The sequence below is a fragment of the Ascaphus truei genome, chromosome 17 (assembly GCF_040206685.1).
Source record: "Ascaphus truei isolate aAscTru1 chromosome 17, aAscTru1.hap1, whole genome shotgun sequence".
NCBI classification, from domain to species: Eukaryota; Metazoa; Chordata; class Amphibia; order Anura; family Ascaphidae; genus Ascaphus; species Ascaphus truei.
Window position 1 is genome coordinate 13,653,205 of NC_134499.1, and position 25,628 is coordinate 13,678,832.

At 52.9% G+C, this 25,628-nt stretch overlaps 1 protein-coding gene across 2 annotated transcripts in view; it reads right to left on the reverse strand.

Moving 5' to 3' along the window:
* Positions 1-176: 176 nt before the first annotated feature.
* The window catches only part of LOC142467969 (cytochrome P450 2D15-like), a 58,094-nt gene continuing 32,642 nt past the window's right edge, over positions 177-25,628 (reverse strand). Inside the window, exons 8-10 of one of the 2 annotated variants that reach the window (XR_012788544.1) lie at positions 1,861-2,002; positions 382-923; positions 177-341 (exon numbers count right to left, since the gene is read on the reverse strand). Coding sequence is in view for 1 of the 2 variants with exons in the window: in XM_075574009.1 (XP_075430124.1) it covers positions 745-923; positions 1,861-2,002 (321 nt within the window). In the remaining variant the exon portion in view is untranslated. Of the gene's footprint in view, positions 924-1,860; positions 2,003-25,628 lie in introns of both variants that reach the window. The other variant, XM_075574009.1, reaches the window with a different exon arrangement.

A 25,628-nucleotide genomic window follows, 5' to 3' on the forward strand; every position in this document is an offset into this window, starting at 1 on the left:
ACTGCTGGGCGGCTGTCCCATGAATCGGGGTTGAGTTTAGGTTTGGATATTTTTTTTATTAATGAAGTTGCCGCTGCTTACACTGGTTAGAAATGAGAGCTGTTACTGCTTCTTTACGTATCACCGGTGCTTCTTGTTTTCTCAATAAAGGAAATTGAGGTATATTAAAAGCGGTTGTACTGTTTTATTATTCCAAAATAATGTACAGAGCTTTCCGAACCTCACAGGTCTCTTCTTCACATGTACAGAGATTTCCGAACCTCACAGGTCTCTTCTTCACATGTACAGAGCTTTCCGAAACCTCACAGGTCTCTTCTTCACATGTACAGAGATTTCCGAACCTCACAGGTCTCTTCTTCACATGTACATAGCTTTCCGAACCTCACACGTCTCTTCTTCATTCAGAATTGTTTATATCAGAGACATGTTTTTGAATTGTGAATTGAGACCCTGAACAAGAGCTTAATATAATTATACCCAGAACCAGGGCTAATTTTGTGGGTGAACTCACTTCTGGCATCTTTTCTTTAAGGAATTAATAATATACTCCATATAGTGAAATTATTAGGAATGGGGCTAGGATGTGTTTACTGGCAGTAGGCTACAGCTAAATTATTTATTGTGGCTGAGATATAAATAAATGTTTCTGTGCTTGGAGAACCGGTACCTTCTTCCCTACAAAACACCACAGCCTACACAAATCCCCGGGGCCGGCGTAAGATGGGGTCTCTCTTGCACGGGTCTCTATCTCTCTTTAGCACACATTTCAAAGCGATGTGGACTGTGTGAGAACATGAACACGGGGTCTTCCCTTGGACGAGGTTGGTCGTTGGGGATCTCAAACGTAAAGCGTTGCACGAGAGACGTGAAGAGCAGGAAAAGCTCCATCCTGGCTAATTGTTCTCCCAGACATACCCGCCGACCTGCGGATGACACGAGAGGGTTCTGTACTCAGTTACAAACAGGAGTAAACATCTCTATTTATACAGCTGTGTCCAGACTGTTCCTGGAGCTGTGCAAAAAAAGCAAAATGCGTCGTCTCCAGGGAAGGAAAAAACAAAGGAAACCTGTGAAGGGCCCATACTTCCTGCTATGCCAATCCTTGGGGGGTGTTGGGGGTGAGGACACGGTTGCACCAGCTGCTTTCTTCAGCCGCGGGACAGTAACCCTGGCTACATGTATGTATGTATGTATGTATGTATATCTTTATTTATATAGCACCATCTATGTACATAGCGCTTCACAGCAGTAACACACGGGACATAATAATATAACACATAGTGGGAAGAAGTGCTTCAGACATAAGAAGTAACATTAGGGAAAGGAGTCCCTGCCCCGAAGAGCTTACAATCTAAGTGGGGTATTGGAAGAATGTGCAGAGAAGGCAGGACGGTGTTCTGGTAAGTGCATCTGCAAGGGGCCAAGGTCTATGTATGAGGTGTATAGTATCAGCCACGGAGCTACTCATATACTTCCTTAAGCAGGTGTGTTTTAAGGTGGGTCTAAAAGGTAGATAGAGAAAGTGCTAGTCGGCTCTTAAGGGGAAGGGCATTCCAGAGGTGTGGGGCAGTCAGTGAGAAAGGTTTAAGCCGGGAGAGGGCTTTAGATACAAAGGGAGTAGAGAGAAGATATTCTTGAGCAGAACGCAAGAGTCGGGATGGTGCATAGCGAGAGATTAGGGCTGAGATGTACTTTTGGGGTGTTTGGACAAAGTTGCATGACTGGACATGTCTCTGATTTTTTTAATCCATGCAAATATTATTTATTCGACTTATATTTAAGAAGTGTAATTCAGATTGCAGCCCTTACCCGATTACACCTGTCCTTGGTTTTACTACCTTCTCTCCCTTTTATTTTTACCTGCAGAGAACGGTATAAACGCCTCCCGTTTCACAAACTTCCCGTCCTCATCCAGGAAATGCTCCGGGTAAAACTGATGAGGCTTCTCCCAGACGGTCTCGTCCTTCAGCACGGAGGACAGGTTGGTGATGACGGTGGTGCCCTGGAAATAATATAATACAGCATCACAATCTGTTGTCTTATAAATCAATAGCTGAAAGTAGCCGGCGTTGCTCGGGGAACGCTAAGAAACAAAAAGTAATGAGATTTATAAATGAATAATTACTGTCATGGAGCAGAAATACCCATTTCTGCCTTCTCTGCATCACCCCGCCCCCCCCCCTTCCTTGGCAGTTCTGTCTGCTAGCTGTATTTGGATGTTACTTTCCTTTGCAGTTTCACTCCCAGTGCAGATGGAATGGATACATTATGTTGCCTTTTTCCTTCCAGTCTGTCACACCCCTGGTTGCCCTGGCAACATCTCCAGTCCACCAAGTTAATGGGCTTTCCCATTCCCCCCTGTCCCTGCTGACAGTTAGTATGGCCTGACCCCTATCCCTGTGTCACATGCAGTACCCACTGTCTTTTGCTTCCTGACATTGGCAGAGTGAGTACATTCATGTTACACCCCTATGGCAAGGCCAATTATTTTCACCTGCCCTTACTACAAACCACCCACAGAGATACAAATTTCCAGCACAAACATCTTATCCACAAGTGCCTGTTTTTATTGCTGCCTTCCTAAATAAAGTGAAGAAAATATACAGGACTTGTTGTGCTGTGGAAAGAGGGCTGAGTTGAAGCTAGCTGGGTTCATTCATACCCCAGACATGACCCTGGATCCAGAATAATTACAGTTTTTAATTTCTTAAAGCGAAGTCCCTACTAAAACAACAACTCCATCCATAATCGTTTCATTGCCTCTGAGGTCCTGAATGTGCGATCGAGAGCCGCTAATGCTGTGCGTGTGGGACATTGTACTCCCGTCCCAAACACTGAGAGCCTCTAATGCTGCGTGTGTGGGACATTGTACTCCCGTCCCAAACACAGAGAGTCTCTAATGCTGCGTGTGTGGGACATTGTACTCCCGTCCCAAACACAGAGAGCCTCTAATGCTGCGTGTGTGTGGGACATTGTACTCCCGTCCCAAACACCGAGACCCTCTAATGCTGCGTGTGTGTGGGACATTGTACTCCCGTCCCAAACACAGAGAGTCTCTAATGCTGTGTGTGTGCGGGACATTGTACTCCCGTCCCAAACACAGAGAGCCTCTAATGCTGCGTGTGTGGGACATTGTACTCCCGTCCCAAACACCGAGAGCCTCTAATGCTGCGTGTGTGGGACATTGTACTCTCGTCCCAAACACCGAGAGCCTCTAATGCTGCGTGTGTGTGGGACATTGTACTCCCGTCCCAAACACCGAGAGCCTCTAATGCTGTGTGTGTGCGGGACATTGTACTCCCGTCCCAAACACTGAGAGTCTCTAATGCTGCGTGTGTGTGGGACATTGTACTCCCGTCCCAAACACAGAGAGCCTCTAATGCTGCGTGTGTGTGGGACATTGTACTCCCGCCCCAAACACCGAGAGCCTCTAATGCTGCGTGTGTGGGACATTGTACTCCCGTCCCAAACACCGAGAGCCTCTAATGCTGCGTGTGTGTGGGACATTGTACTCCCGTCCCAAACACAGAGAGCCTCTAATGCTGCGTGTGTGTGGGGCATTGTACTCCCGTCCCAGACACCGAGAGCCTCTAATGCTGCGTGTGTGTGGGGCATTGTACTCCCGTCCCAAACACAGAGAGCCTCTAATGCTGCGTGTGTGTGGGGCATTGTACTCCCGTCCCAAACACTGAGAGCCTCTAATGCTGCGTGTGTGGGACATTGTACTCCCGTCCCAAACACTGAGAGCCTCTAATGCTGCATGTGTGCGGGACATTGTACTCACGCCCCAAACACTGAGAGCCTCTAATGCTGCGTGTGTGGGACATTGTACTCCCGTCCCAAACACTGAGAGCCTCTAATGCTGCGTGTGTGGGACATTGTACTCCCGTCCCAAACACTGAGAGCCTCTAATGCTGCATGTGTGCGGGACATTGTACTCACGCCCCAAACACTGAGAGCCTCTAATGCTGCGTGTGTGGGACATTGTACTCCCGCCCCAAACACTGAGAGCCTCTAATGCTGCGTGTGTGGGACATTGTACTCCCGTCCCAAACACAGAGAGCCTCTAATGCTGTGTGTGGGACATTGTACTCCCGTCCCAAACACTGAGTGCCTCTAATGCTGCGTGTGTGTGGGACATTGTACTCCCGTCCCAAACACCGAGAGCCTCTAATGCTGCGTGTGTGTGGGACATTGTACTCCCGTCCCAAACACCGAGAGACTCTAATGCTGCGTGTGTGTGGGACATTGTACTCCCGTCCCAAACACCGAGAGACTCTAATGCTGCGTGTGTGGGACATTGTACTCCCGCCCCAAACACTGAGAGCCTCTAATGCTGTGTGTGTGGGACATTGTACTCCCGTCCCAAACACTGAGAGCCTCTAATGCTGCGTGTGTGGGACATTGTACTCCCGTCCCAAACACAGAGAGCCTCTAATGCTGCGTGTGTGGGACATTGTACTCCCGTCCCAAACACAGAGAGCCTCTAATGCTGTGTGTGGGACATTGTACTCCCGTCCCAAACACTGAGTGCCTCTAATGCTGCGTGTGTGTGGGACATTGTACTCCCGTCCCAAACACCGAGAGCCTCTAATGCTGCGTGTGTGTGGGACATTGTACTCCCGTCCCAAACACAGAGAGACTCTAATGCTGCGTGTGTGTGGGACATTGTACTCCCGTCCCAAACACTGAGAGACTCTAATGCTGCGTGTGTGGGACATTGTACTCTCGTCCCAAACACCGAGAGCCTCTAATGCTGCATGTGTGTGGGACATTGTACTCTCATCCCAAACACCGAGAGCCTCTAATGCTGCATGTGTGTGGGACATTGTACTCCCGTCCCAAACACCGAGAGCCTCTAATGCTGCGTGTGTGTGGGACATTGTACTCCCGTCCCAAACACCGAGAGACTCTAATGCTGCGTGTGTGTGGGACATTGTACTCCCGTCCCAAACACTGAGAGACTCTAATGCTGCGTGTGTGGGACATTGTACTCTCGTCCCAAACACCGAGAGCCTCTAATGCTGCATGTGTGTGGGACATTGTACTCTCATCCCAAACACCGAGAGCCTCTAATGCTGCATGTGTGTGGGACATTGTACTCCCGTCCCAAACACCGAGAGCCTCTAATGCTGCGTGTGTGTGGGACATTGTACTCCCGTCCCAAACACCGAGAGACTCTAATGCTGCGTGTGTGTGGGACATTGTACTCCCGTCCCAAACACTGAGAGACTCTAATGCTGCGTGTGTGGGACATTGTACTCTCGTCCCAAACACCGAGAGCCTCTAATGCTGCATGTGTGTGGGACATTGTACTCTCATCCCAAACACCGAGAGCCTCTAATGCTGCATGTGTGTGGGACATTGTACTCCCGTCCCAAACACAGAGAGCCTCTAATGCTGCGTGTGTGTGGGACATTGTACTCCCGTCCCAAACACCGAGAGACTCTAATGCTGCGTGTGTGTGGGACATTGTACTCCCGTCCCAAACACTGAGAGACTCTAATGCTGCGTGTGTGGGACATTGTACTCTCGTCCCAAACACCGAGAGCCTCTAATGCTGCATGTGTGTGGGACATTGTACTCTCATCCCAAACACCGAGAGCCTCTAATGCTGCATGTGTGTGGGACATTGTACTCCCGTCCCAAACACCGAGAGCCTCTAATGCTGCGTGTGTGTGGGACATTGTACTCCCGTCCCAAACACCGAGAGACTCTAATGCTGCGTGTGTGTGGGACATTGTACTCCCGTCCCAAACACTGAGAGACTCTAATGCTGCGTGTGTGGGACGTTGTACTCTCGTCCCAAACACCGAGAGCCTCTTATGCTGCATGTGTGTGGGACATTGTACTCTCATCCCAAACACCGAGAGCCTCTAATGCTGCATGTGTGTGGGACATTGTACTCTCGTCCCAAACACAGAGAGCCTCTAATGCTGTGTGTGTGGGACATTGTACTCTCGTCCCAAACACAGAGAGCCTCTAATGCTGTGTGTGTGGGACATTGTACTCTCGTCCCAAACACAGAGAGCCTCTAATGCTGCATGTGTGTGGGACATTGTACTCTCGTCCCAAACACTGAGAGCCTCTAATGCTGCGTGTGTGTGGGACATTGTACTCCCGTCCCAAACACTGAGAGCCTCCAATGCTGCGTGTGTGTGGGACATTGTACTCCCGTCCCAAACACAGAGAGCATCTAATGCTGCGATTGTGGACATTGTACTCCCGTCCCAAACACCGAGAGCCTCTAATGCTGCGTGTGTGTGAGACATTGTACTCCCGTCCCAAACACCGAGAGCCTCTAATGCGGCGTGTGTGTGGGACATTGTACTCTCGTCCCAAACAATGAGAGACTCTAATGCGGCGTGTGTGTGGGACATTGTACTCTCGTCCCAAACACTGAGAGCCTCTAATGCTGCGTGTGTGTGGGACTTTGTACTCCCGTCCCAAACACAGAGAGCCTCTAATGCTGCGAGTGTGTGGGACATTGTACTCCCGTCCCAAACACCGAGAGCCTCTAATGCTGCGTGTGTGGGACATTGTACTCCCGTCCCAAACACCGAGAGCCTCTAATGCTGTGTGTGTGCGGGACATTGTACTCCCGTCCCAAACACTGAGAGTCTCTAATGCTGCGTGTGTGCGGGACATTGTACTCCCGTCCCAAACACTGAGAGTCTCTAATGCTGCGTGTGTGGGACATTGTACTCTCATCCCAAACACCGAGAGCCTCTAATGCTGCGTGTGTGCGGGACATTGTACTCCCGTCCCAAACACTGAGAGCCTCCAATGCTGCGTGTGTGTGGGACATTGTACTCCCGTCCCAAACACAGAGAGCATCTAATGCTGCGATTGTGGACATTGTACTCCCGTCCCAAACACCGAGAGCCTCTAATGCTGCGTGTGGGACATTGTACTCTCGTCCCAAACACTGAGAGCCTCTAATGCTGCGTGTGTGTGGGACTTTGTACTCCCGTCCCAAACACAGAGAGCCTCTAATGCTGCGAGTGTGTGGGACATTGTACTCCCGTCCCAAACACCGAGAGCCTCTAATGCTGCGTGTGTGGGACATTGTACTCCCGTCCCAAACACCGAGAGCCTCTAATGCTGTGTGTGTGCGGGACATTGTACTCCCGTCCCAAACACTGAGAGTCTCTAATGCTGCGTGTGTGCGGGACATTGTACTCCCGTCCCAAACACTGAGAGTCTCTAATGCTGCGTGTGTGGGACATTGTACTCTCATCCCAAACACCGAGAGCCTCTAATGCTGCGTGTGTGTGGGACATTGTACTCTCGTCCCAAACACAGAGAGCCTCTAATGCTGTGTGTGTGGGACATTGTACTCTCGTCCCAAACACAGAGAGCCTCTAATGCTGTGTGTGTGCGACATTGTACTCTCGTCCCAAACACAGAGAGCCTCTAATGCTGCGTGTGTGTAGGACATTGTACTCTCGTCCCAAACACTGAGAGCCTCTAATGCTGCGTGTGTGTGGGACATTGTACTCCCGTCCCAAACACTGAGAGCCTCCAATGCTGCGTGTGTGTGGGACATTGTACTCCCGTCCCAAACACAGAGAGCATCTAATGCTGCGATTGTGGACATTGTACTCTCGTCCCAAACACTGAGAGCCTCTAATGCTGCGAGTGTGTGGGACATTGTACTCCCGTCCCAAACACCGAGAGCCTCTAATGCTGCGTGTGTGTGGGACATTGTACTCCCGTCCCAAACACCGAGAGCCTCTAATGCTGTGTGTGTGCGGGACATTGTACTCCCGTCCCAAACACTGAGAGTCTCTAATGCTGCGTGTGTGTGGGACATTGTACTCCCGTCCCAAACACAGAGAGCCTCTAATGCTGCGTGTGTGTGGGACATTGTACTCCCGCCCCAAACACCGAGAGCCTCTAATGCTGCGTGTGTGGGACATTGTACTCCCGTCCCAAACACCGAGAGCCTCTAATGCTGCGTGTGTGGGACATTGTACTCCCGTCCCAAACACAGAGAGCCTCTAATGCTGCGTGTGTGTGGGACATTGTACTCCCGTCCCAAACACCGAGAGCCTCTAATGCTGCGTGTGTGCGGGACATTGTACTCCCGTCCCAAACACGAGAGCCTCTAATGCTGCGTGTGTGTGGGACATTGTACTCCCGTCCCAAACACTGAGAGCCTCTAATGCTGCGTGAGTGGGACATTGTACTCCCGTCCCAAACACCGAGAGCCTCTAATGCTGCGTGTGTGTGGGACATTGTACTCCCGTCCCAAACACAGAGAGCCTCTAATGCTGCGTGTGTGTGGGACATTGTACTCCCGTCCCAAACACAGAGAGCCTCTAATGCTGCGTGTGTGAGGGACATTGTACTCCCGTCCCAAACACAGAGAGCCTCTAATGCTGCGTGTGTGAGGGACATTGTACTCTCGTCCCAAACACTGAGAGCCTCTAATGCTGCGTGTGTGGGACATTGTACTCCCGTCCCAAACACCGAGAGCCTCTAATGCTGCGTGTGTGTGGGACATTGTACTCTCGTCCCAAACACTGAGAGCCTCTAATGCTGCGTGTGTGGGACATTGTACTCTCGTCCCAAACACTGAGAGCCTCTAATGCTGCGTGTGTGTGGGACATTGTACTCTCGTCCCAAACACCGAGAGCCTCTAATGCTGCGTGTGGGACATTGTACTCTCGTCCCAAACACAGAGAGCCTCTAATGCTGCGTGTGGGACATTGTACTCTCGTCCCAAACACAGAGAGCATCTAATGCTGCGTGTGTGGGACATTGTACTCCCGTCCCAAACACAGAGAGCCTCTAATGCTGCGTGTGTGTGGGACATTGTACTCCCGTCCCAAACACCGAGGGCCTCTAATGCTGCGTGTGTGTGGGACATTGTACTCCCGTCCCAAACACTGAGAGCCTCTAATGCTGCGTGTGTGGGACATTGTACTCCCGTCCCAAACACAGAGAGCCTCTAATGCTGCGTGTGTGTGGGACATTGTACTCCCGTCCCAAACACAGAGAGCCTCTAATGCTGCGTGTGTGTGGGACATTGTACTCCCGTCCCAAACACTGAGAGCCTCTAATGCTGCGTGTGTGTGGGACATTGTACTCCCGTCCCAAACACCGAGAGCCTCTAATGCTGCGTGTGGGACATTGTACTCTCGTCCCAAACACTGAGAGCCTCTAATGCTGCGAGTGTGTGGGACATTGTACTCCCGTCCCAAACACAGAGAGCCTCTAATGCTGCGTGTGTGTGGGACATTGTACTCCCGCCCCAAACACCGAGAGCCTCTAATGCTGCGTGTGTGTGGGACATTGTACTCCCGTCCCAAACACTGAGAGCCTCTAATGCTGCGTGTGTGTGGGACATTGTACTCCCGTCCCAAACACCGAGAGCCTCTAATGCTGCGAGTGTGTGGGACATTGTACTCCCGTCCCAAACACAGAGAGCCTCTAATGCTGCGTGTGTGTGGGACATTGTACTCCCGTCCCAAACACTGAGAGCCTCTAATGCTGCGTGTGTGGGACATTGTACTCCCGTCCCAAACACGAGAGCCTCTAATGCTGCGTGTGTGTGGGACATTGTACTCCCGTCCCAAACACTGAGAGCCTCTAATGCTGCGTGTGTGTGGGACATTGTACTCCCGTCCCAAACACCGAGAGCCTCTAATGCTGCGTGTGTGTGGGACATTGTACTCCCGTCCCAAACACAGAGAGCCTCTAATGCTGCGTGTGTGTGGGACATTGTACTCCCGTCCCAAACACAGAGAGCCTCTAATGCTGCGTGTGTGAGGGACATTGTACTCCCGTCCCAAACACAGAGAGCCTCTAATGCTGCGTGTGTGAGGGACATTGTACTCTCGTCCCAAACACTGAGAGCCTCTAATGCTGCGTGTGTGGGACATTGTACTCTCGTCCCAAACACCGAGAGCCTCTAATGCTGCGTGTGGGACATTGTACTCTCGTCCCAAACACAGAGAGCCTCTAATGCTGCGTGTGGGACATTGTACTCTCGTCCCAAACACAGAGAGCATCTAATGCTGCGTGTGTGGGACATTGTACTCCCGTCCCAAACACAGAGAGCCTCTAATGCTGTGTGTGTGTGGGACATTGTACTCCCGTCCCAAACACCGAGGGCCTCTAATGCTGCGTGTGTGTGGGACATTGTACTCCCGTCCCAAACACTGAGAGCCTCTAATGCTGCGTGTGTGGGACATTGTACTCCCGTCCCAAACACAGAGAGCCTCTAATGCTGTGTGTGTGTGGGACATTGTACTCCCGTCCCAAACACAGAGAGCCTCTAATGCTGCGTGTGTGTGGGACATTGTACTCCCGTCCCAAACACAGAGAGCCTCTAATGCTGTGTGTGTGCGGGACATTGTTCTCCCGTCCCAAACACAGAGAGCCTCTAATGCTGCGTGTGTGTGGGACATTGTACTCCCGTCCCAAACACTGAGAGCCTCTAATGCTGCTTGTGTGTGGGACATTGTACTCCCGTCCCAAACACAGAGAGCCTCTAATGCTGTGTGTGTGCGGGACATTGTACTCCCGTCCCAAACACCGAGAGCCTCTAATGCTGCGTGTGTGTGGGACATTGTACTCCCGTCCCAAACACCGAGACCCTCTAATGCTGCGTGTGTGTGGGACATTGTACTCCCGTCCCAAACACAGAGAGCCTCTAATGCTGCGTGTGTGTGGGACATTGTACCCCCGTCCCAAACACCGAGAGCCTCTAATGCTGCGTGTGTGTGGGACATTGTACCCCCGTCCCAAACACCGAGAGCCTCTAATGCTGCGTGTGTGTGACATTGTACTCCCGTCCCAAACACCGAGAGCCTCTAATGCTGCGTGTGTGTGACATTGTACTCCCGTCCCAAACACCGAGAGCCTCTAATGCTATGTGTGTGGGACATTGTACTCCCGTCCCAAACACTGAGAGCCTCTAATGCTGCGTGTTTGTGGGACATTGTACTCCCGTCCCAAACACCGAGAGCCTCTAATGCTGCGTGTGTGTGGGACATTGTACCCCCGTCCCAAACACCGAGAGCCTCTAATGCTGCGTGTGTGTGGGACATTGTCCTCTCGTCCCAAACACCGAGAGCCTCTAATGCTGCGTGTGTGTGGGACATTGTACCCCCGTCCCAAACACCGAGAGCCTCTAATGCTGCGTGTGTGTGACATTGTACTCCCGTCCCAAACACCGAGAGCCTCTAATGCTGTGTGTGTGGGACATTGTACTCCCGTCCCAAACACCGAGAGCCTCTAATGCTGCGTGTGTGGGACATTGTACTCCCGTCCCAAACACTGAGAGCCTCTAATGCTGCGTGTGTGTGCGGGACATTGTACTCCCGTCCCAAACACAGAGAGTCTCTAATGCTGCGTGTGTGTGGGACATTGTACTCCCGTCCCAAACACTGAGAGCCTCTAATGCTGCGTGTGTGTGGGACATTGTACTCCCGTCCCAAACACAGAGAGCCTCTAATGCTGCGTGTGTGTGGGACATTGTACTCTCGTCCCAAACACCGAGAGCCTCTAATGCTGCGTGTGTGGGACATTGTACTCCCGTCCCAAACACAGAGAGCCTCTAATGCTGCGTGTGTGGGACATTGTACTCCCGTCCCAAACACCGAGAGCCTCTAATGCTGCGTGTGTGGGACATTGTACTCCCGTCCCAAACACAGAGAGCCTCTAATGCTGCGTGTGTGTGGGACATTGTACTCCCGTCCCAAACACCGAGAGCCTCTAATGCTGCGTGTGTGCGGGACATTGTACTCCCGTCCCAAACACGAGAGCCTCTAATGCTGCGTGTGTGTGGGACATTGTACTCCCGTCCCAAACACTGAGAGCCTCTAATGCTGCGCGTGTGGGACATTGTACTCCCGTCCCAAACACCGAGAGCCTCTAATGCTGCGTGTGTGTGGGACATTGTACTCCCGTCCCAAACACAGAGAGCCTCTAATGCTGCGTGTGTGTGGGACATTGTACTCCCGTCCCAAACACAGAGAGCCTCTAATGCTGCGTGTGTGAGGGACATTGTACTCCTGTCCCAAACACAGAGAGCCTCTAATGCTGCGTGTGTGAGGGACATTGTACTCTCGTCCCAAACACTGAGAGCCTCTAATGCTGCGTGTGTGGGACATTGTACTCCCGTCCCAAACACCGAGAGCCTCTAATGCTGCGTGTGTGTGGGACATTGTACTCTCGTCCCAAACACTGAGAGCCTCTAATGCTGCGTGTATGGGACATTGTACTCTCGTCCCAAACACTGAGAGCCTCTAATGCTGCGTGTGTGTGGGACATTGTACTCTCGTCCCAAACACCGAGAGCCTCTAATGCTGCGTGTGGGACATTGTACTCTCGTCCCAAACACAGAGAGCCTCTAATGCTGCGTGTGGGACATTGTACTCTCGTCCCAAACACAGAGAGCATCTAATGCTGCGTGTGTGGGACATTGTACTCCCGTCCCAAACACAGAGAGCCTCTAATGCTGTGTGTGTGTGGGACATTGTACTCCCGTCCCAAACACCGAGGGCCTCTAATGCTGCGTGTGTGTGGGACATTGTACTCCCGTCCCAAACACTGAGAGCCTCTAATGCTGCGTGTGTGGGACATTGTACTCCCGTCCCAAACACAGAGAGCCTCTAATGCTGCGTGTGTGTGGGACATTGTACTCCCGTCCCAAACACAGAGAGCCTCTAATGCTGCGTGTGTGTGGGACATTGTACTCCCGTCCCAAACACTGAGAGCCTCTAATGCTGCGTGTGTGTGGGACATTGTACTCCCGTCCCAAACACAGAGAGCCTCTAATGCTGTGTGTGTGCGGGACATTGTACTCCTGTCCCAAACACAGAGAGCCTCTAATGCTGCGTGTGTGTGGGACATTGTACTCCCGTCCCAAACACTGAGAGCCTCTAATGCTGCGTGTGTGTGGGACATTGTACTCCCGTCCCAAACACAGAGAGCCTCTAATGCTGTGTGTGTGCGGGACATTGTACTCCCGTCCCAAACACCGAGAGCCTCTAATGCTGCGTGTGTGTGGGACATTGTACTCCCGTCCCAAACACCGAGACCCTCTAATGCTGCGTGTGTGCGGGACATTGTACTCCCGTCCCAAACACCGAGAGCCTCTAATGCTGCGTGTGTGTGGGACATTGTACTCCCGTCCCAAACACAGAGAGCCTCTAATGCTGCGTGTGTGTGGGACATTGTACCCCCGTCCCAAACACCGAGAGCCTCTAATGCTGCGTGTGTGTGGGACATTGTACCCCCGTCCCAAACACCGAGAGCCTCTAATGCTGCGTGTGTGTGACATTGTACTCCCGTCCCAAACACCGAGAGCCTCTAATGCTGCGTGTGTGTGACATTGTACTCCCGTCCCAAACACCGAGAGCCTCTAATGCTATGTGTGTGGGACATTGTACTCCCGTCCCAAACACTGAGAGCCTCTAATGCTGCGTGTTTGTGGGACATTGTACTCCCGTCCCAAACACCGAGAGCCTCTAATGCTGCGTGTGTGTGGGACATTGTACCCCCGTCCCAAACACCGAGAGCCTCTAATGCTGCGTGTGTGTGGGACATTGTCCTCTCGTCCCAAACACTGAGAGCCTCTAATGCTGCGTGTGTGTGGGACATTGTACCCCCGTCCCAAACACCGAGAGCCTCTAATGCTGCGTGTGTGTGACATTGTACTCCCGTCCCAAACACCGAGAGCCTCTAATGCTGTGTGTGTGGGACATTGTACTCCCGTCCCAAACACCGAGAGCCTCTAATGCTGCGTGTGTGGGACATTGTACTCCCGTCCCAAACACTGAGAGCCTCTAATGCTGCGTGTGTGTGCGGGACATTGTACTCCCGTCCCAAACACAGAGAGTCTCTAATGCTGCGTGTGTGTGGGACATTGTACTCCCGTCCCAAACACTGAGAGCCTCTAATGCTGCGTGTGTGTGGGACATTGTACTCCCGTCCCAAACACAGAGAGCCTCTAATGCTGCGTGTGTGTGGGACATTGTACTCTCGTCCCAAACATCAAGAGCCTCTAATGCTGCGTGTGTGGGACATTGTACTCCCGTCCCAAACACAGAGAGCCTCTAATGCTGCGTGTGTGGGACATTGTACCCCCGTCCCAAACACTGAGAGCCTCTAATGCTGCGTGTGTGCGGGACATTGTACTCCCGTCCCAAATACCGAGACCCTCTAATGCTGCGTGTGTGGGACATTGTACTCCCGTCCCAAACACAGAGAGCCTCTAATGCTGCGTGTGTGTGGGACATTGTACTCCCGTCCCAAACACAGAGAGCCTCTAATGCTGCGTGTGTGGGACATTGTACTCCCGTCCCAAACACAGAGAGCCTCTAATGCTGCGTGTGTGTGGGACATTGTACTCCCATCCCAAACACAGAGAGCCTCTAATGCTGCGTGTGTGGGACATTGTACTCCCGTCCCAAACACCGAGATCCTCTAATGCTGCGTGTGTGGGACATTGTACTCCCGTCCCAAACACCGAGAGCCTCTAATGCTTCGTGTGTGGGACATTGTACTCCCGTCCCAAACACCGAGAGCCTCTAATGCTGCGTGTGTGCGGGACATTGTACTCCCGCCCCAAACACAGAGAGCCTCTAATGCTGCGTGTGTGGGACATTGTACTCCCGTCCCAAACACACAGAGCCTCTAATGCTGCGTGTGTGCGGGACATTGTACTCCCGTCCCAAACACCGAGAGCCTCTAATGCTGCGTGTGTGTGGGACATTGTACTCCCGTCCCAAACACAGAGAGACTCTAATGCTGCGTGTGTGTGGGACATTGTACTCCCGTCCCAAACACTGAGAGCCTCTAATGCTGCGTGTGTGTGGGACATTGTACTCCCGTCCCAAACACCGAGAGCCTCTAATGCTGCGTGTGTGTGGGACATTGTACTCCTGTCCCAAACACCGAGAGCCTCTAATGCTGCGTGTGTGTGGGACATTGTACTCCCGTCCCAAACACAGAGAGCCTCTAATGCTGCGTGTGTGTGGGACATTGTACCCCCGTCCCAAACACAGAGAGCCTCTAATGCTGCGTGTGTGTGGGACATTGTACCCCCGTCCCAAACACCGAGAGCCTCTAATGCTGCGTGTGTGTGACATTGTACTCCCGTCCCAAACACCGAGAGCCTCTAATGCTGCGTGTGTGTGGGACATTGTACCCCCGTCCCAAACACCGAGAGCCTCTAATGCTGCGTGTGTGTGGGACATTGTCCTCTCGTCCCAAAGACCGAGAGCCTCTAATGCTGCGTGTGTGTGGGACATTGTACCCCCGTCCCAAACACCGAGAGCCTCTAATGCTGCGTGTGTGTGACATTGTACTCCAGTCCCAAACACCGAGAGCCTCTAATGCTGTGTGTGTGGGACATTGTACTCCCGTCCCAAACACCGAGAGCCTCTAATGCTGCGTGTGTGGGACATTGTACTCCCGTCCCAAACACTGAGAGCCTCTAATGCTGCGTGTGTGTGCGGGACATTGTACTCCCGTCCCAAACACAGAGAGTCTCTAATGCTGCGTGTGTGTGGGACATTGTACTCCCGTCCCAAACACTGAGAGCCTCTAATGCTGCGTGTGTGTGGGACATTGTACTCCCGTCCCAAACACAGAGAGCCTCTAATGCTGCGTGTGTGTGGGACATTGTACTCTCGTCCCAAACACCAAGAGCCTCTAATGCTGCGTGTGTGGGACATTGTACTCCCGTCCCAAACATAGAGAGCCTCTAATGCTGCGTGTGTGGGACATTGTACCCCCGTCCCAAACACTGAGAGCCTCTAATGCTGCGTGTGTGCGGGACATTGTACTCCCGTCCCAAATACCGAGACCCTCTAATGCTGCGTGTGTGGGACATTGTACTCCCGTCCCAAACACAGAGAGCCTCTAATGCTGCGTGTGTGTGGGACATTGTACTCCCGTCCCAAACACAGAGAGCCTCTAATGCTGCGTGTGTGGGACATTGTACTCCCGTCCCAAACACAGAGAGCCTCTAATGCTGCGTGTGTGTGGGACATTGTACTCCCATCCCAAACACAGAGAGCCTCTAATGCTGCGTGTGTGGGACATTGTACTCCCGTCCCAAACACCGAGATCCTCTAATGCTGCGTGTGTGGGACATTGTACTCCCGTCCCAAACACCGAGAGCCTCTAATGCTTCGTGTGTGGGACATTGTACTCCCGTCCCAAACACCGAGAGCCTCTAATGCTGCGTGTGTGCGGGACATTGTACTCCCGCCCCAAACACAGAGAGCCTCTAATGCTGCGTGTGTGGGACATTGTACTCCCGTCCCAAACACACAGAGCCTCTAATGCTGCGTGTGTGCGAGACATTGTACTCCCGTCCCAAACACCGAGAGCCTCTAATGCTGCGTGTGTGTGGGACATTGTACTCCCGTCCCAAACACAGAGAGACTCTAATGCTGCGTGTGTGTGGGACATTGTACTCCCGTCCCAAACACTGAGAGCCTCTAATGCTGCGTGTGTGTGGGACATTGTACTCCCGTCCCAAACACCGAGAGCCTCTAATGCTGCGTGTGTGTGGGACATTGTACTCCTGTCCCAAACACCGAGAGCCTCTAATGCTGCGTGTGTGTGGGACATTGTACTCCCGTCCCAAACACTGAGAGCCTTTAATGCTGTGTGTGTGTGGGACATTGTACTCCCGTCCCAAACACTGAGAGCCTCTAATGCTGTGTGTGTGGGACATTGTACTCCCGTCCCAAACACTGAGAGCCTCTAATGCTGCGTGTGTGGGACATTGTACTCCCGTTTCATACACAGAGAGCCTCTAATGCTGCGTGTGTGTGGGACATTGTACTCCCGTCCCAAACACAGAGAGCCTTTAATGCTGCGAGTGTGTGGGACATTGTACTCCCGTCCCAAACACCGAGAGCCTCTAATGCTGTGTGTGTGGGACATTGTACTCCCGTCCCAAACACTGAGAGCCTCTAATGCTGCGTGTGTGGGGGACATTGTACTCCCGTCCCAAACACCGAGAGCCTCTAATGCTGCGTGTGTGCGGGACATTGTACTCCCGTTCCAAACACCGAGAGCCTCTAATGCTGCGTGTGTGCGGGACATTGTACTCCCGTTCCAAACACCGAGAGCCTCTAATGCTGCGTGTGTGGGACATTGTACTCCCGTCCCAAACACTGAGAGCCTCTAATGCTGCGTGTGTGTGGAACATTGTACTCCCGTCCCAAACACCGAGAGCCTCTAATGCTGCGTGTGTGGGACATTGTACTCCCGTCCCAAACACTGAGAACCTCTAATGCTGCGTGTGTGTGGGACATTGTACTCCCGTCCCAAACACAGAGAGCCTCTAATGCTGCGTGTGTGTGAGACATTGTACTCTCGTCCCAAACACTGAGAGCCTCTAATGCTGCGTGTGTGGGACATTGTACTCTCGTCCCAAACACTGAGAGCCTCTAATGCTGCGTGTGTGTGGGACATTGTACTCTCGTCCCAAACACCGAGAGCCTCTAATGCTGCGTGTGGGACATTGTACTCTCGTCCCAAACACAGAGAGCCTCTAATGCTGCGTGTGGGACATTGTACTCTCGTCCCAAACACAGAGAGCATCTAATGCTGCGTGTGTGGGACATTGTACTCCCGTCCCAAACACAGAGAGCCTCTAATGCTGTGTGTGTGTGGGACATTGTACTCCCGTCCCAAACACCGAGGGCCTCTAATGCTACGTGTGTGTGGGACATTGTACTCCCGTCCCAAACACTGAGAGCCTCTAATGCTGCGTGTGTGGGACATTGTACTCCCGTCCCAAACACAGAGAGCCTCTAATGCTGCGTGTGTGTGGGACATTGTACTCCCGTCCCAAACACAGAGAGCCTCTAATGCTGCGTGTGTGTGGGACATTGTACTCCCGTCCCAAACACTGAGAGCCTCTAATGCTGCGTGTGTGTGGGACATTGTACTCCCGTCCCAAACACAGAGAGCCTCTAATGCTGTGTGTGTGCGGGACATTGTACTCCCGTCCCAAACACAGAGAGCCTCTAATGCTGCGTGTGTGTGGGACATTGTACTCCCGTCCCAAACACTGAGAGCCTCTAATGCTGCGTGTGTGTGGGACATTGTACTCCCGTCCCAAACACCGAGACCCTCTAATGCTGCGTGTGTGCGGGACATTGTACTCCCGTCCCAAACACCGAGAGCCTCTAATGCTGCGTGTGTGTGGGACATTGTACTCCCGTCCCAAACACAGAGAGCCTCTAATGCTGCGTGTGTGTGGGACATTGTACCCCCGTCCCAAACACCGAGAGCCTCTAATGCTGCGTGTGTGTGGGACATTGTACCCCCGTCCCAAACACCGAGAGCCTCTAATGCTGCGTGTGTGTGACATTGTACTCCCGTCCCAAACACCGAGAGCCTCTAATGCTGCGTGTGTGTGACTTGTACTCCCGTCCCAAACACCGAGAGCCTCTAATGCTGTGTGTGTGGGACATTGTACTCCCGTCCCAAACACTGAGAGCCTCTAATGCTGCGTGTTTGTGGGACATTGTACTCCCGTCCCAAACACCGAGAGCCTCTAATGCTGCGTGTGTGTGGGACATTGTACCCCCGTCCCAAACACCGAGAGCCTCTAATGCTGCGTGTGTGTGGGACATTGTCCTCTCATCCCAAACACCGAGAGCCTCTAATGCTGCGTGTGTGTGGGACATTGTACCCCCGTCCCAAACACCGAGAGCCTCTAATGCTGCGTGTGTGTGACATTGTACTCCCGTCCCAAACACCGAGAGCCTCTAATGCTGTGTGTGTGGGACATTGTACTCCCGTCCCAATCACCGAGAGCCTCTAATGCTGCGTGTGTGGGACATTGTACTCCCGTCCCAAACACTGAGAGCCTCTAATGCTGCGTGTGTGTGCGGGACATTGTACTCCCGTCCCAAACACAGAGAGTCTCTAATGCTGCGTGTGTGTGGGACATTGTACTCCCGTCCCAAACACTGAGAGCCTCTAATGCTGCGTGTGTGTGGGACATTGTACTCCCGTCCCAAACACAGAGAGCCTCTAATGCTGCGTGTGTGTGGGACATTGTACTCTCGTCCCAAACACCGAGAGCCTCTAATGCTGCGTGTGTGGGACATTGTACTCCCGTCCCAAACACAGAGAGCCTCTAATGCTGCGTGTGTGGGACATTGTACCCCCGTCCCAAACACTGAGAGCCTCTAATGCTGCGTGTGTGCGGGACATTGTACTCCCGTCCCAAACACCGAGACCCTCTAATGCTGCGTGTGTGGGACATTGTACTCCCGTCCCAAACACAGAGAGCCTCTAATGCTGCGTGTGTGTGGGACATTGTACTCCCGTCCCAAACACAGAGAGCCTCTAATGCTGCGTGTGTGGGACATTGTACTCCCGTCCCAAACACAGAGAGCCTCTAATGCTGCGTGTGTGGGACATTGTACTCCCGTCCCAAACACCGAGATCCTCTAATGCTGCGTGTGTGGGACATTGTACTCCCGTCCCAAACACCGAGAGCCTCTAATGCTGCGTGTGTGGGACATTGTACTCCCGTCCCAAACACCGAGAGCCTCTAATGCTGCGTGTGTGTGGGACATTGTACTCCCGTCCCAAACACAGAGAGTCTCTAATGCTTCGTGTGTGGGACATTGTACTCCCGTCCCAAACACCGAGAGCCTCTAATGCTGCGTGTGTGCGGGACATTGTACTCCCGCCCCAAACACAGAGAGCCTCTAATGCTGCGTGTGTGTGGGACATTGTACTCCCGCTCAAACACCGAGAGCCTCTAATGCTGTGTGTGTGTGGGACATTGTACTCCCGTCCCAAACACAGAGATACTCTAATGCTGCGTGTGTGTGGGACATTGTACTCCCGTCCCAAACACTGAGAGCCTCTAATGCTGCGTGTGCGGGACATTGTACTCCCGTCCCAAACACTGAGAGCCTCTAATGCTGCGTGTGTGGGACATTGTACTCCCGTCCCAAACACCGAGAGCCTCTAATGCTGCGTGTGTGTGTGGGACATTGTACTCCCGTCCCAAACACAGAGAGCCTCTAATGCTGTGTGTGTGTGGGACATTGTACTCCCGTCCCAAACACTGAGAGCCTCTAATGCTGCGTGTGTGTGGAACATTGTACTCCCGTCCCAAACACCGAGAGCCTCTAATGCTGCGTGTGTGGGACATTGTACTCCCGTCCCAAACACTGAGAACCTCTAATGCTGCGTGTGTGTGGGACATTGTACTCCCGTCCCAAACACAGAGAGCCTCTAATGCTGCGTGTGTGTGAGACATTGTACTCTCGTCCCAAACACTGAGAGCCTCTAATGCTGCGTGTGTGGGACATTGTACTCTCGTCCCAAACACTGAGAGCCTCTAATGCTGCGTGTGTGTGGGACATTGTACTCTCGTCCCAAACACCGAGAGCCTCTAATGCTGCGTGTGGGACATTGTACTCTCGTCCCAAACACAGAGAGCCTCTAATGCTGCGTGTGGGACATTGTACTCTCGTCCCAAACACAGAGAGCATCTAATGCTGCGTGTGTGGGACATTGTACTCCCGTCCCAAACACAGAGAGCCTCTAATGCTGTGTGTGTGTGGGACATTGTACTCCCGTCCCAAACACCGAGGGCCTCTAATGCTACGTGTGTGTGGGACATTGTACTCCCGTCCCAAACACTGAGAGCCTCTAATGCAGCGTGTGTGGGACATTGTACTCCCGTCCCAAACACAGAGAGCCTCTAATGCTGCGTGTGTGTGGGACATTGTACTCCCGTCCCAAACACAGAGAGCCTCTAATGCTGCGTGTGTGTGGGACATTGTACTCCCGTCCCAAACACTGAGAGCCTCTAATGCTGCGTGTGTGTGGGACATTGTACTCCCGTCCCAAACACAGAGAGCCTCTAATGCTGTGTGTGTGCGGGACATTGTACTCCCGTCCCAAACACAGAGAGCCTCTAATGCTGCGTGTGTGTGGGACATTGTACTCCCGTCCCAAACACTGAGAGCCTCTAATGCTGCGTGTGTGTGGGACATTGTACTCCCGTCCCAAACACAGAGAGCCTCTAATGCTGTGTGTGTGCGGGACATTGTACTCCCGTCCCAAACACCGAGAGCCTCTAATGCTGCGTGTGTGTGGGACATTGTACTCCCGTCCCAAACACCGAGACCCTCTAATGCTGCGTGTGTGCGGGACATTGTACTCCCGTCCCAAACACCGAGAGCCTCTAATGCTGCGTGTGTGTGGGACATTGTACTCCCGTCCCAAACACAGAGAGCCTCTAATGCTGCGTGTGTGTGGGACATTGTACCCCCGTCCCAAACACCGAGAGCCTCTAATGCTGCGTGTGTGTGGGACATTGTACCCCCGTCCCAAACACCGAGAGCCTCTAATGCTGCGTGTGTGTGACATTGTACTCCCGTCCCAAACACCGAGAGCCTCTAATGCTGCGTGTGTGTGACTTGTACTCCCGTCCCAAACACCGAGAGCCTCTAATGCTGTGTGTGTGGGACATTGTACTCCCGTCCCAAACACTGAGAGCCTCTAATGCTGCGTGTTTGTGGGACATTGTACTCCCGCCCCAAACACCGAGAGCCTCTAATGCTGCGTGTGTGTGGGACATTGTACCCCCGTCCCAAACACCGAGAGCCTCTAATGCTGCGTGTGTGTGGGACATTGTCCTCTCATCCCAAACACCGAGAGCCTCTAATGCTGCGTGTGTGTGGGACATTGTACCCCCGTCCCAAACACCGAGAGCCTCTAATGCTGCGTGTGTGTGACATTGTACTCCCGTCCCAAACACCGAGAGCCTCTAATGCTGTGTGTGTGGGACATTGTACTCCCGTCCCAATCACCGAGAGCCTCTAATGCTGCGTGTGTGGGACATTGTACTCCCGTCCCAAACACTGAGAGCCTCTAATGCTGCGTGTGTGTGCGGGACATTGTACTCCCGTCCCAAACACAGAGAGTCTCTAATGCTGCGTGTGTGTGGGACATTGTACTCCCGTCCCAAACACTGAGAGCCTCTAATGCTGCGTGTGTGTGGGACATTGTACTCCCGTCCCAAACACAGAGAGCCTCTAATGCTGCGTGTGTGTGGGACATTGTACTCTCGTCCCAAACACCGAGAGCCTCTAATGCTGCGTGTGTGGGACATTGTACTCCCGTCCCAAACACAGAGAGCCTCTAATGCTGCGTGTGTGGGACATTGTACCCCCGTCCCAAACACTGAGAGCCTCTAATGCTGCGTGTGTGCGGGACATTGTACTCCCGTCCCAAACACCGAGACCCTCTAATGCTGCGTGTGTGGGACATTGTACTCCCGTCCCAAACACAGAGAGCCTCTAATGCTGCGTGTGTGTGGGACATTGTACTCCCGTCCCAAACACAGAGAGCATCTAATGCTGCGTGTGTGGGACATTGTACTCCCGTCCCAAACACAGAGAGCCTCTAATGCTGTGTGTGTGTGGGACATTGTACTCCCGTCCCAAACACCGAGGGCCTCTAATGCTACGTGTGTGTGGGACATTGTACTCCCGTCCCAAACACTGAGAGCCTCTAATGCTGCGTGTGTGGGACATTGTACTCCCGTCCCAAACACAGAGAGCCTCTAATGCTGCGTGTGTGTGGGACATTGTACTCCCGTCCCAAACACAGAGAGCCTCTAATGCTGCGTGTGTGTGGGACATTGTACTCCCGTCCCAAACACTGAGAGCCTCTAATGCTGCGTGTGTGTGGGACATTGTACTCCCGTCCCAAACACAGAGAGCCTCTAATGCTGTGTGTGTGCGGGACATTGTACTCCCGTCCCAAACACAGAGAGCCTCTAATGCTGCGTGTGTGTGGGACATTGTACTCCCGTCCCAAACACTGAGAGCCTCTAATGCTGCGTGTGTGTGGGACATTGTACTCCCGTCCCAAACACAGAGAGCCTCTAATGCTGTGTGTGTGCGGGACATTGTACTCCCGTCCCAAACACCGAGAGCCTCTAATGCTGCGTGTGTGTGGGACATTGTACTCCCGTCCCAAACACCGAGACCCTCTAATGCTGCGTGTGTGTGACATTGTACTCCCGTCCCAAACACCGAGAGCCTCTAATGCTGCGTGTGTGTGACTTGTACTCCCGTCCCAAACACCGAGAGCCTCTAATGCTGTGTGTGTGGGACATTGTACTCCCGTCCCAAACACTGAGAGCCTCTAATGCTGCGTGTTTGTGGGACATTGTACTCCCGCCCCAAACACCGAGAGCCTCTAATGCTGCGTGTGTGTGGGACATTGTACCCCCGTCCCAAACACCGAGAGCCTCTAATGCTGCGTGTGTGTGGGACATTGTCCTCTCATCCCAAACACCGAGAGCCTCTAATGCTGCGTGTGTGTGGGACATTGTACCCCCGTCCCAAACACCGAGAGCCTCTAATGCTGCGTGTGTGTGACATTGTACTCCCGTCCCAAACACCGAGAGCCTCTAATGCTGTGTGTGTGGGACATTGTACTCCCGTCCCAATCACCGAGAGCCTCTAATGCTGCGTGTGTGGGACATTGTACTCCCGTCCCAAACACTGAGAGCCTCTAATGCTGCGTGTGTGTGCGGGACATTGTACTCCCGTCCCAAACACAGAGAGTCTCTAATGCTGCGTGTGTGTGGGACATTGTACTCCCGTCCCAAACACTGAGAGCCTCTAATGCTGCGTGTGTGTGGGACATTGTACTCCCGTCCCAAACACAGAGAGCCTCTAATGCTGCGTGTGTGTGGGACATTGTACTCTCGTCCCAAACACCGAGAGCCTCTAATGCTGCGTGTGTGGGACATTGTACTCCCGTCCCAAACACAGAGAGCCTCTAATGCTGCGTGTGTGGGACATTGTACCCCCGTCCCAAACACTGAGAGCCTCTAATGCAGCGTGTGTGCGGGACATTGTACTCCCGTCCCAAACACCGAGACCCTCTAATGCTGCGTGTGTGGGACATTGTACTCCCGTCCCAAACACAGAGAGCCTCTAATGCTGCGTGTGTGTGGGACATTGTACTCCCGTCCCAAACACAGAGAGCCTCTAATGCTGCGTGTGTGGGACATTGTACTCCCGTCCCAAACACAGAGAGCCTCTAATGCTGCGTGTGTGGGACATTGTACTCCCGTCCCAAACACCGAGATCCTCTAATGCTGCGTGTGTGGGACATTGTACTCCCGTCCCAAACACCAAGAGCCTCTAATGCTGCGTGTGTGGGACATTGTACTCCCGTCCCAAACACCGAGAGCCTCTAATGCTGCGTGTGTGTGGGACATTGTACTCCCGTCCCAAACACAGAGAGTCTCTAATGCTTCGTGTGTGGGACATTGTACTCCCGTCCCAAACACCGAGAGCCTCTAATGCTGCGTGTGTGCGGGACATTGTACTCCCGCCCCAAACACAGAGAGCCTCTAATGCTGCGTGTGTGTGGGACATTGTACTCCCGCCCCAAACACCGAGAGCCTCTAATGCTGTGTGTGTGTGGGACATTGTACTCCCGTCCCAAACACAGAGAGACTCTAATGCTGCGTGTGTGTGGGACATTGTACTCCCGTCCCAAACACTGAGAGCCTCTAATGCTGCGTGTGCGGGACATTGTACTCCCGTCCCAAACACTGAGAGCCTCTAATGCTGCGTGTGTGGGACATTGTACTCCCGTCCCAAACACCGAGAGCCTCTAATGCTGCGTGTGTGTGTGGGACATTGTACTCCCGTCCCAAACACAGAGAGCCTCTAATGCTGTGTGTGTGTGGGACATTGTACTCCCGTCCCAAACACTGAGAGCCTCTAATGCTGCGTGTGTGTGGGACATTGTACTCCCGTCCCAAACACCGAGAGCCTCTAATGCTGCGTGTGTGGGACATTGTACTCCCGTCCCAAACACTGAGAGCCTCTAATGCTGCGTGTGTGGGACATTGTACTCCCGTCCCAAACACTGAGAACCTCTAATGCTGCGTGTGTGTGGGACATTGTACCCCCGTCCCAAACACAGAGAGACTCTAATGCTGCGTGTGTGGGACATTGTACTCCCGTCCCAAACACCGAGAGACTCTAATGCTGCGTGTGTGTGGGACATTGTACTCCCGTCCCAAACACTGAGAGCCTCTAATGCTGCGTGTGTGGGACATTGTACTCCCGTCCCAAACACCGAGAGCCTCTAATGCTGTGTGTGTGTGGGACATTGTACTCCCGTCCCAAACACCGAGAGACTCTAATGCTGCGTGTGTGTGGGACATTGTACTCCCGTCCCAAACACTGAGAGCCTCTAATGCTGCGTGTGTGGGACATTGTACTCCCGTCCCAAACACCGAGAGCCTCTAATGCTGTGTGTGTGTGGGACATTGTACTCCCGCCCCAAACACTGAGAGCCTCTAATGCTGTGTGTGTGTGGGACATTGTACTCCCGTCCCAAACACTGAGAGCCTCTAATGCTGTGTGTGTGGGACATTGTACTCCCGTCCCAAACACTGAGAGCCTCTAATGCTGCGTGTGTGGGACATTGTACTCCCGTTTCATACACAGAGAGCCTCTAATGCTGCGTGTGTGTGGGACATTGTACTCCCGTCCCAAACACAGAGAGCCTTTAATGCTGCGAGTGTGTGGGACATTGTACTCCCGTCCCAAACACCGAGAGCCTCTAATGCT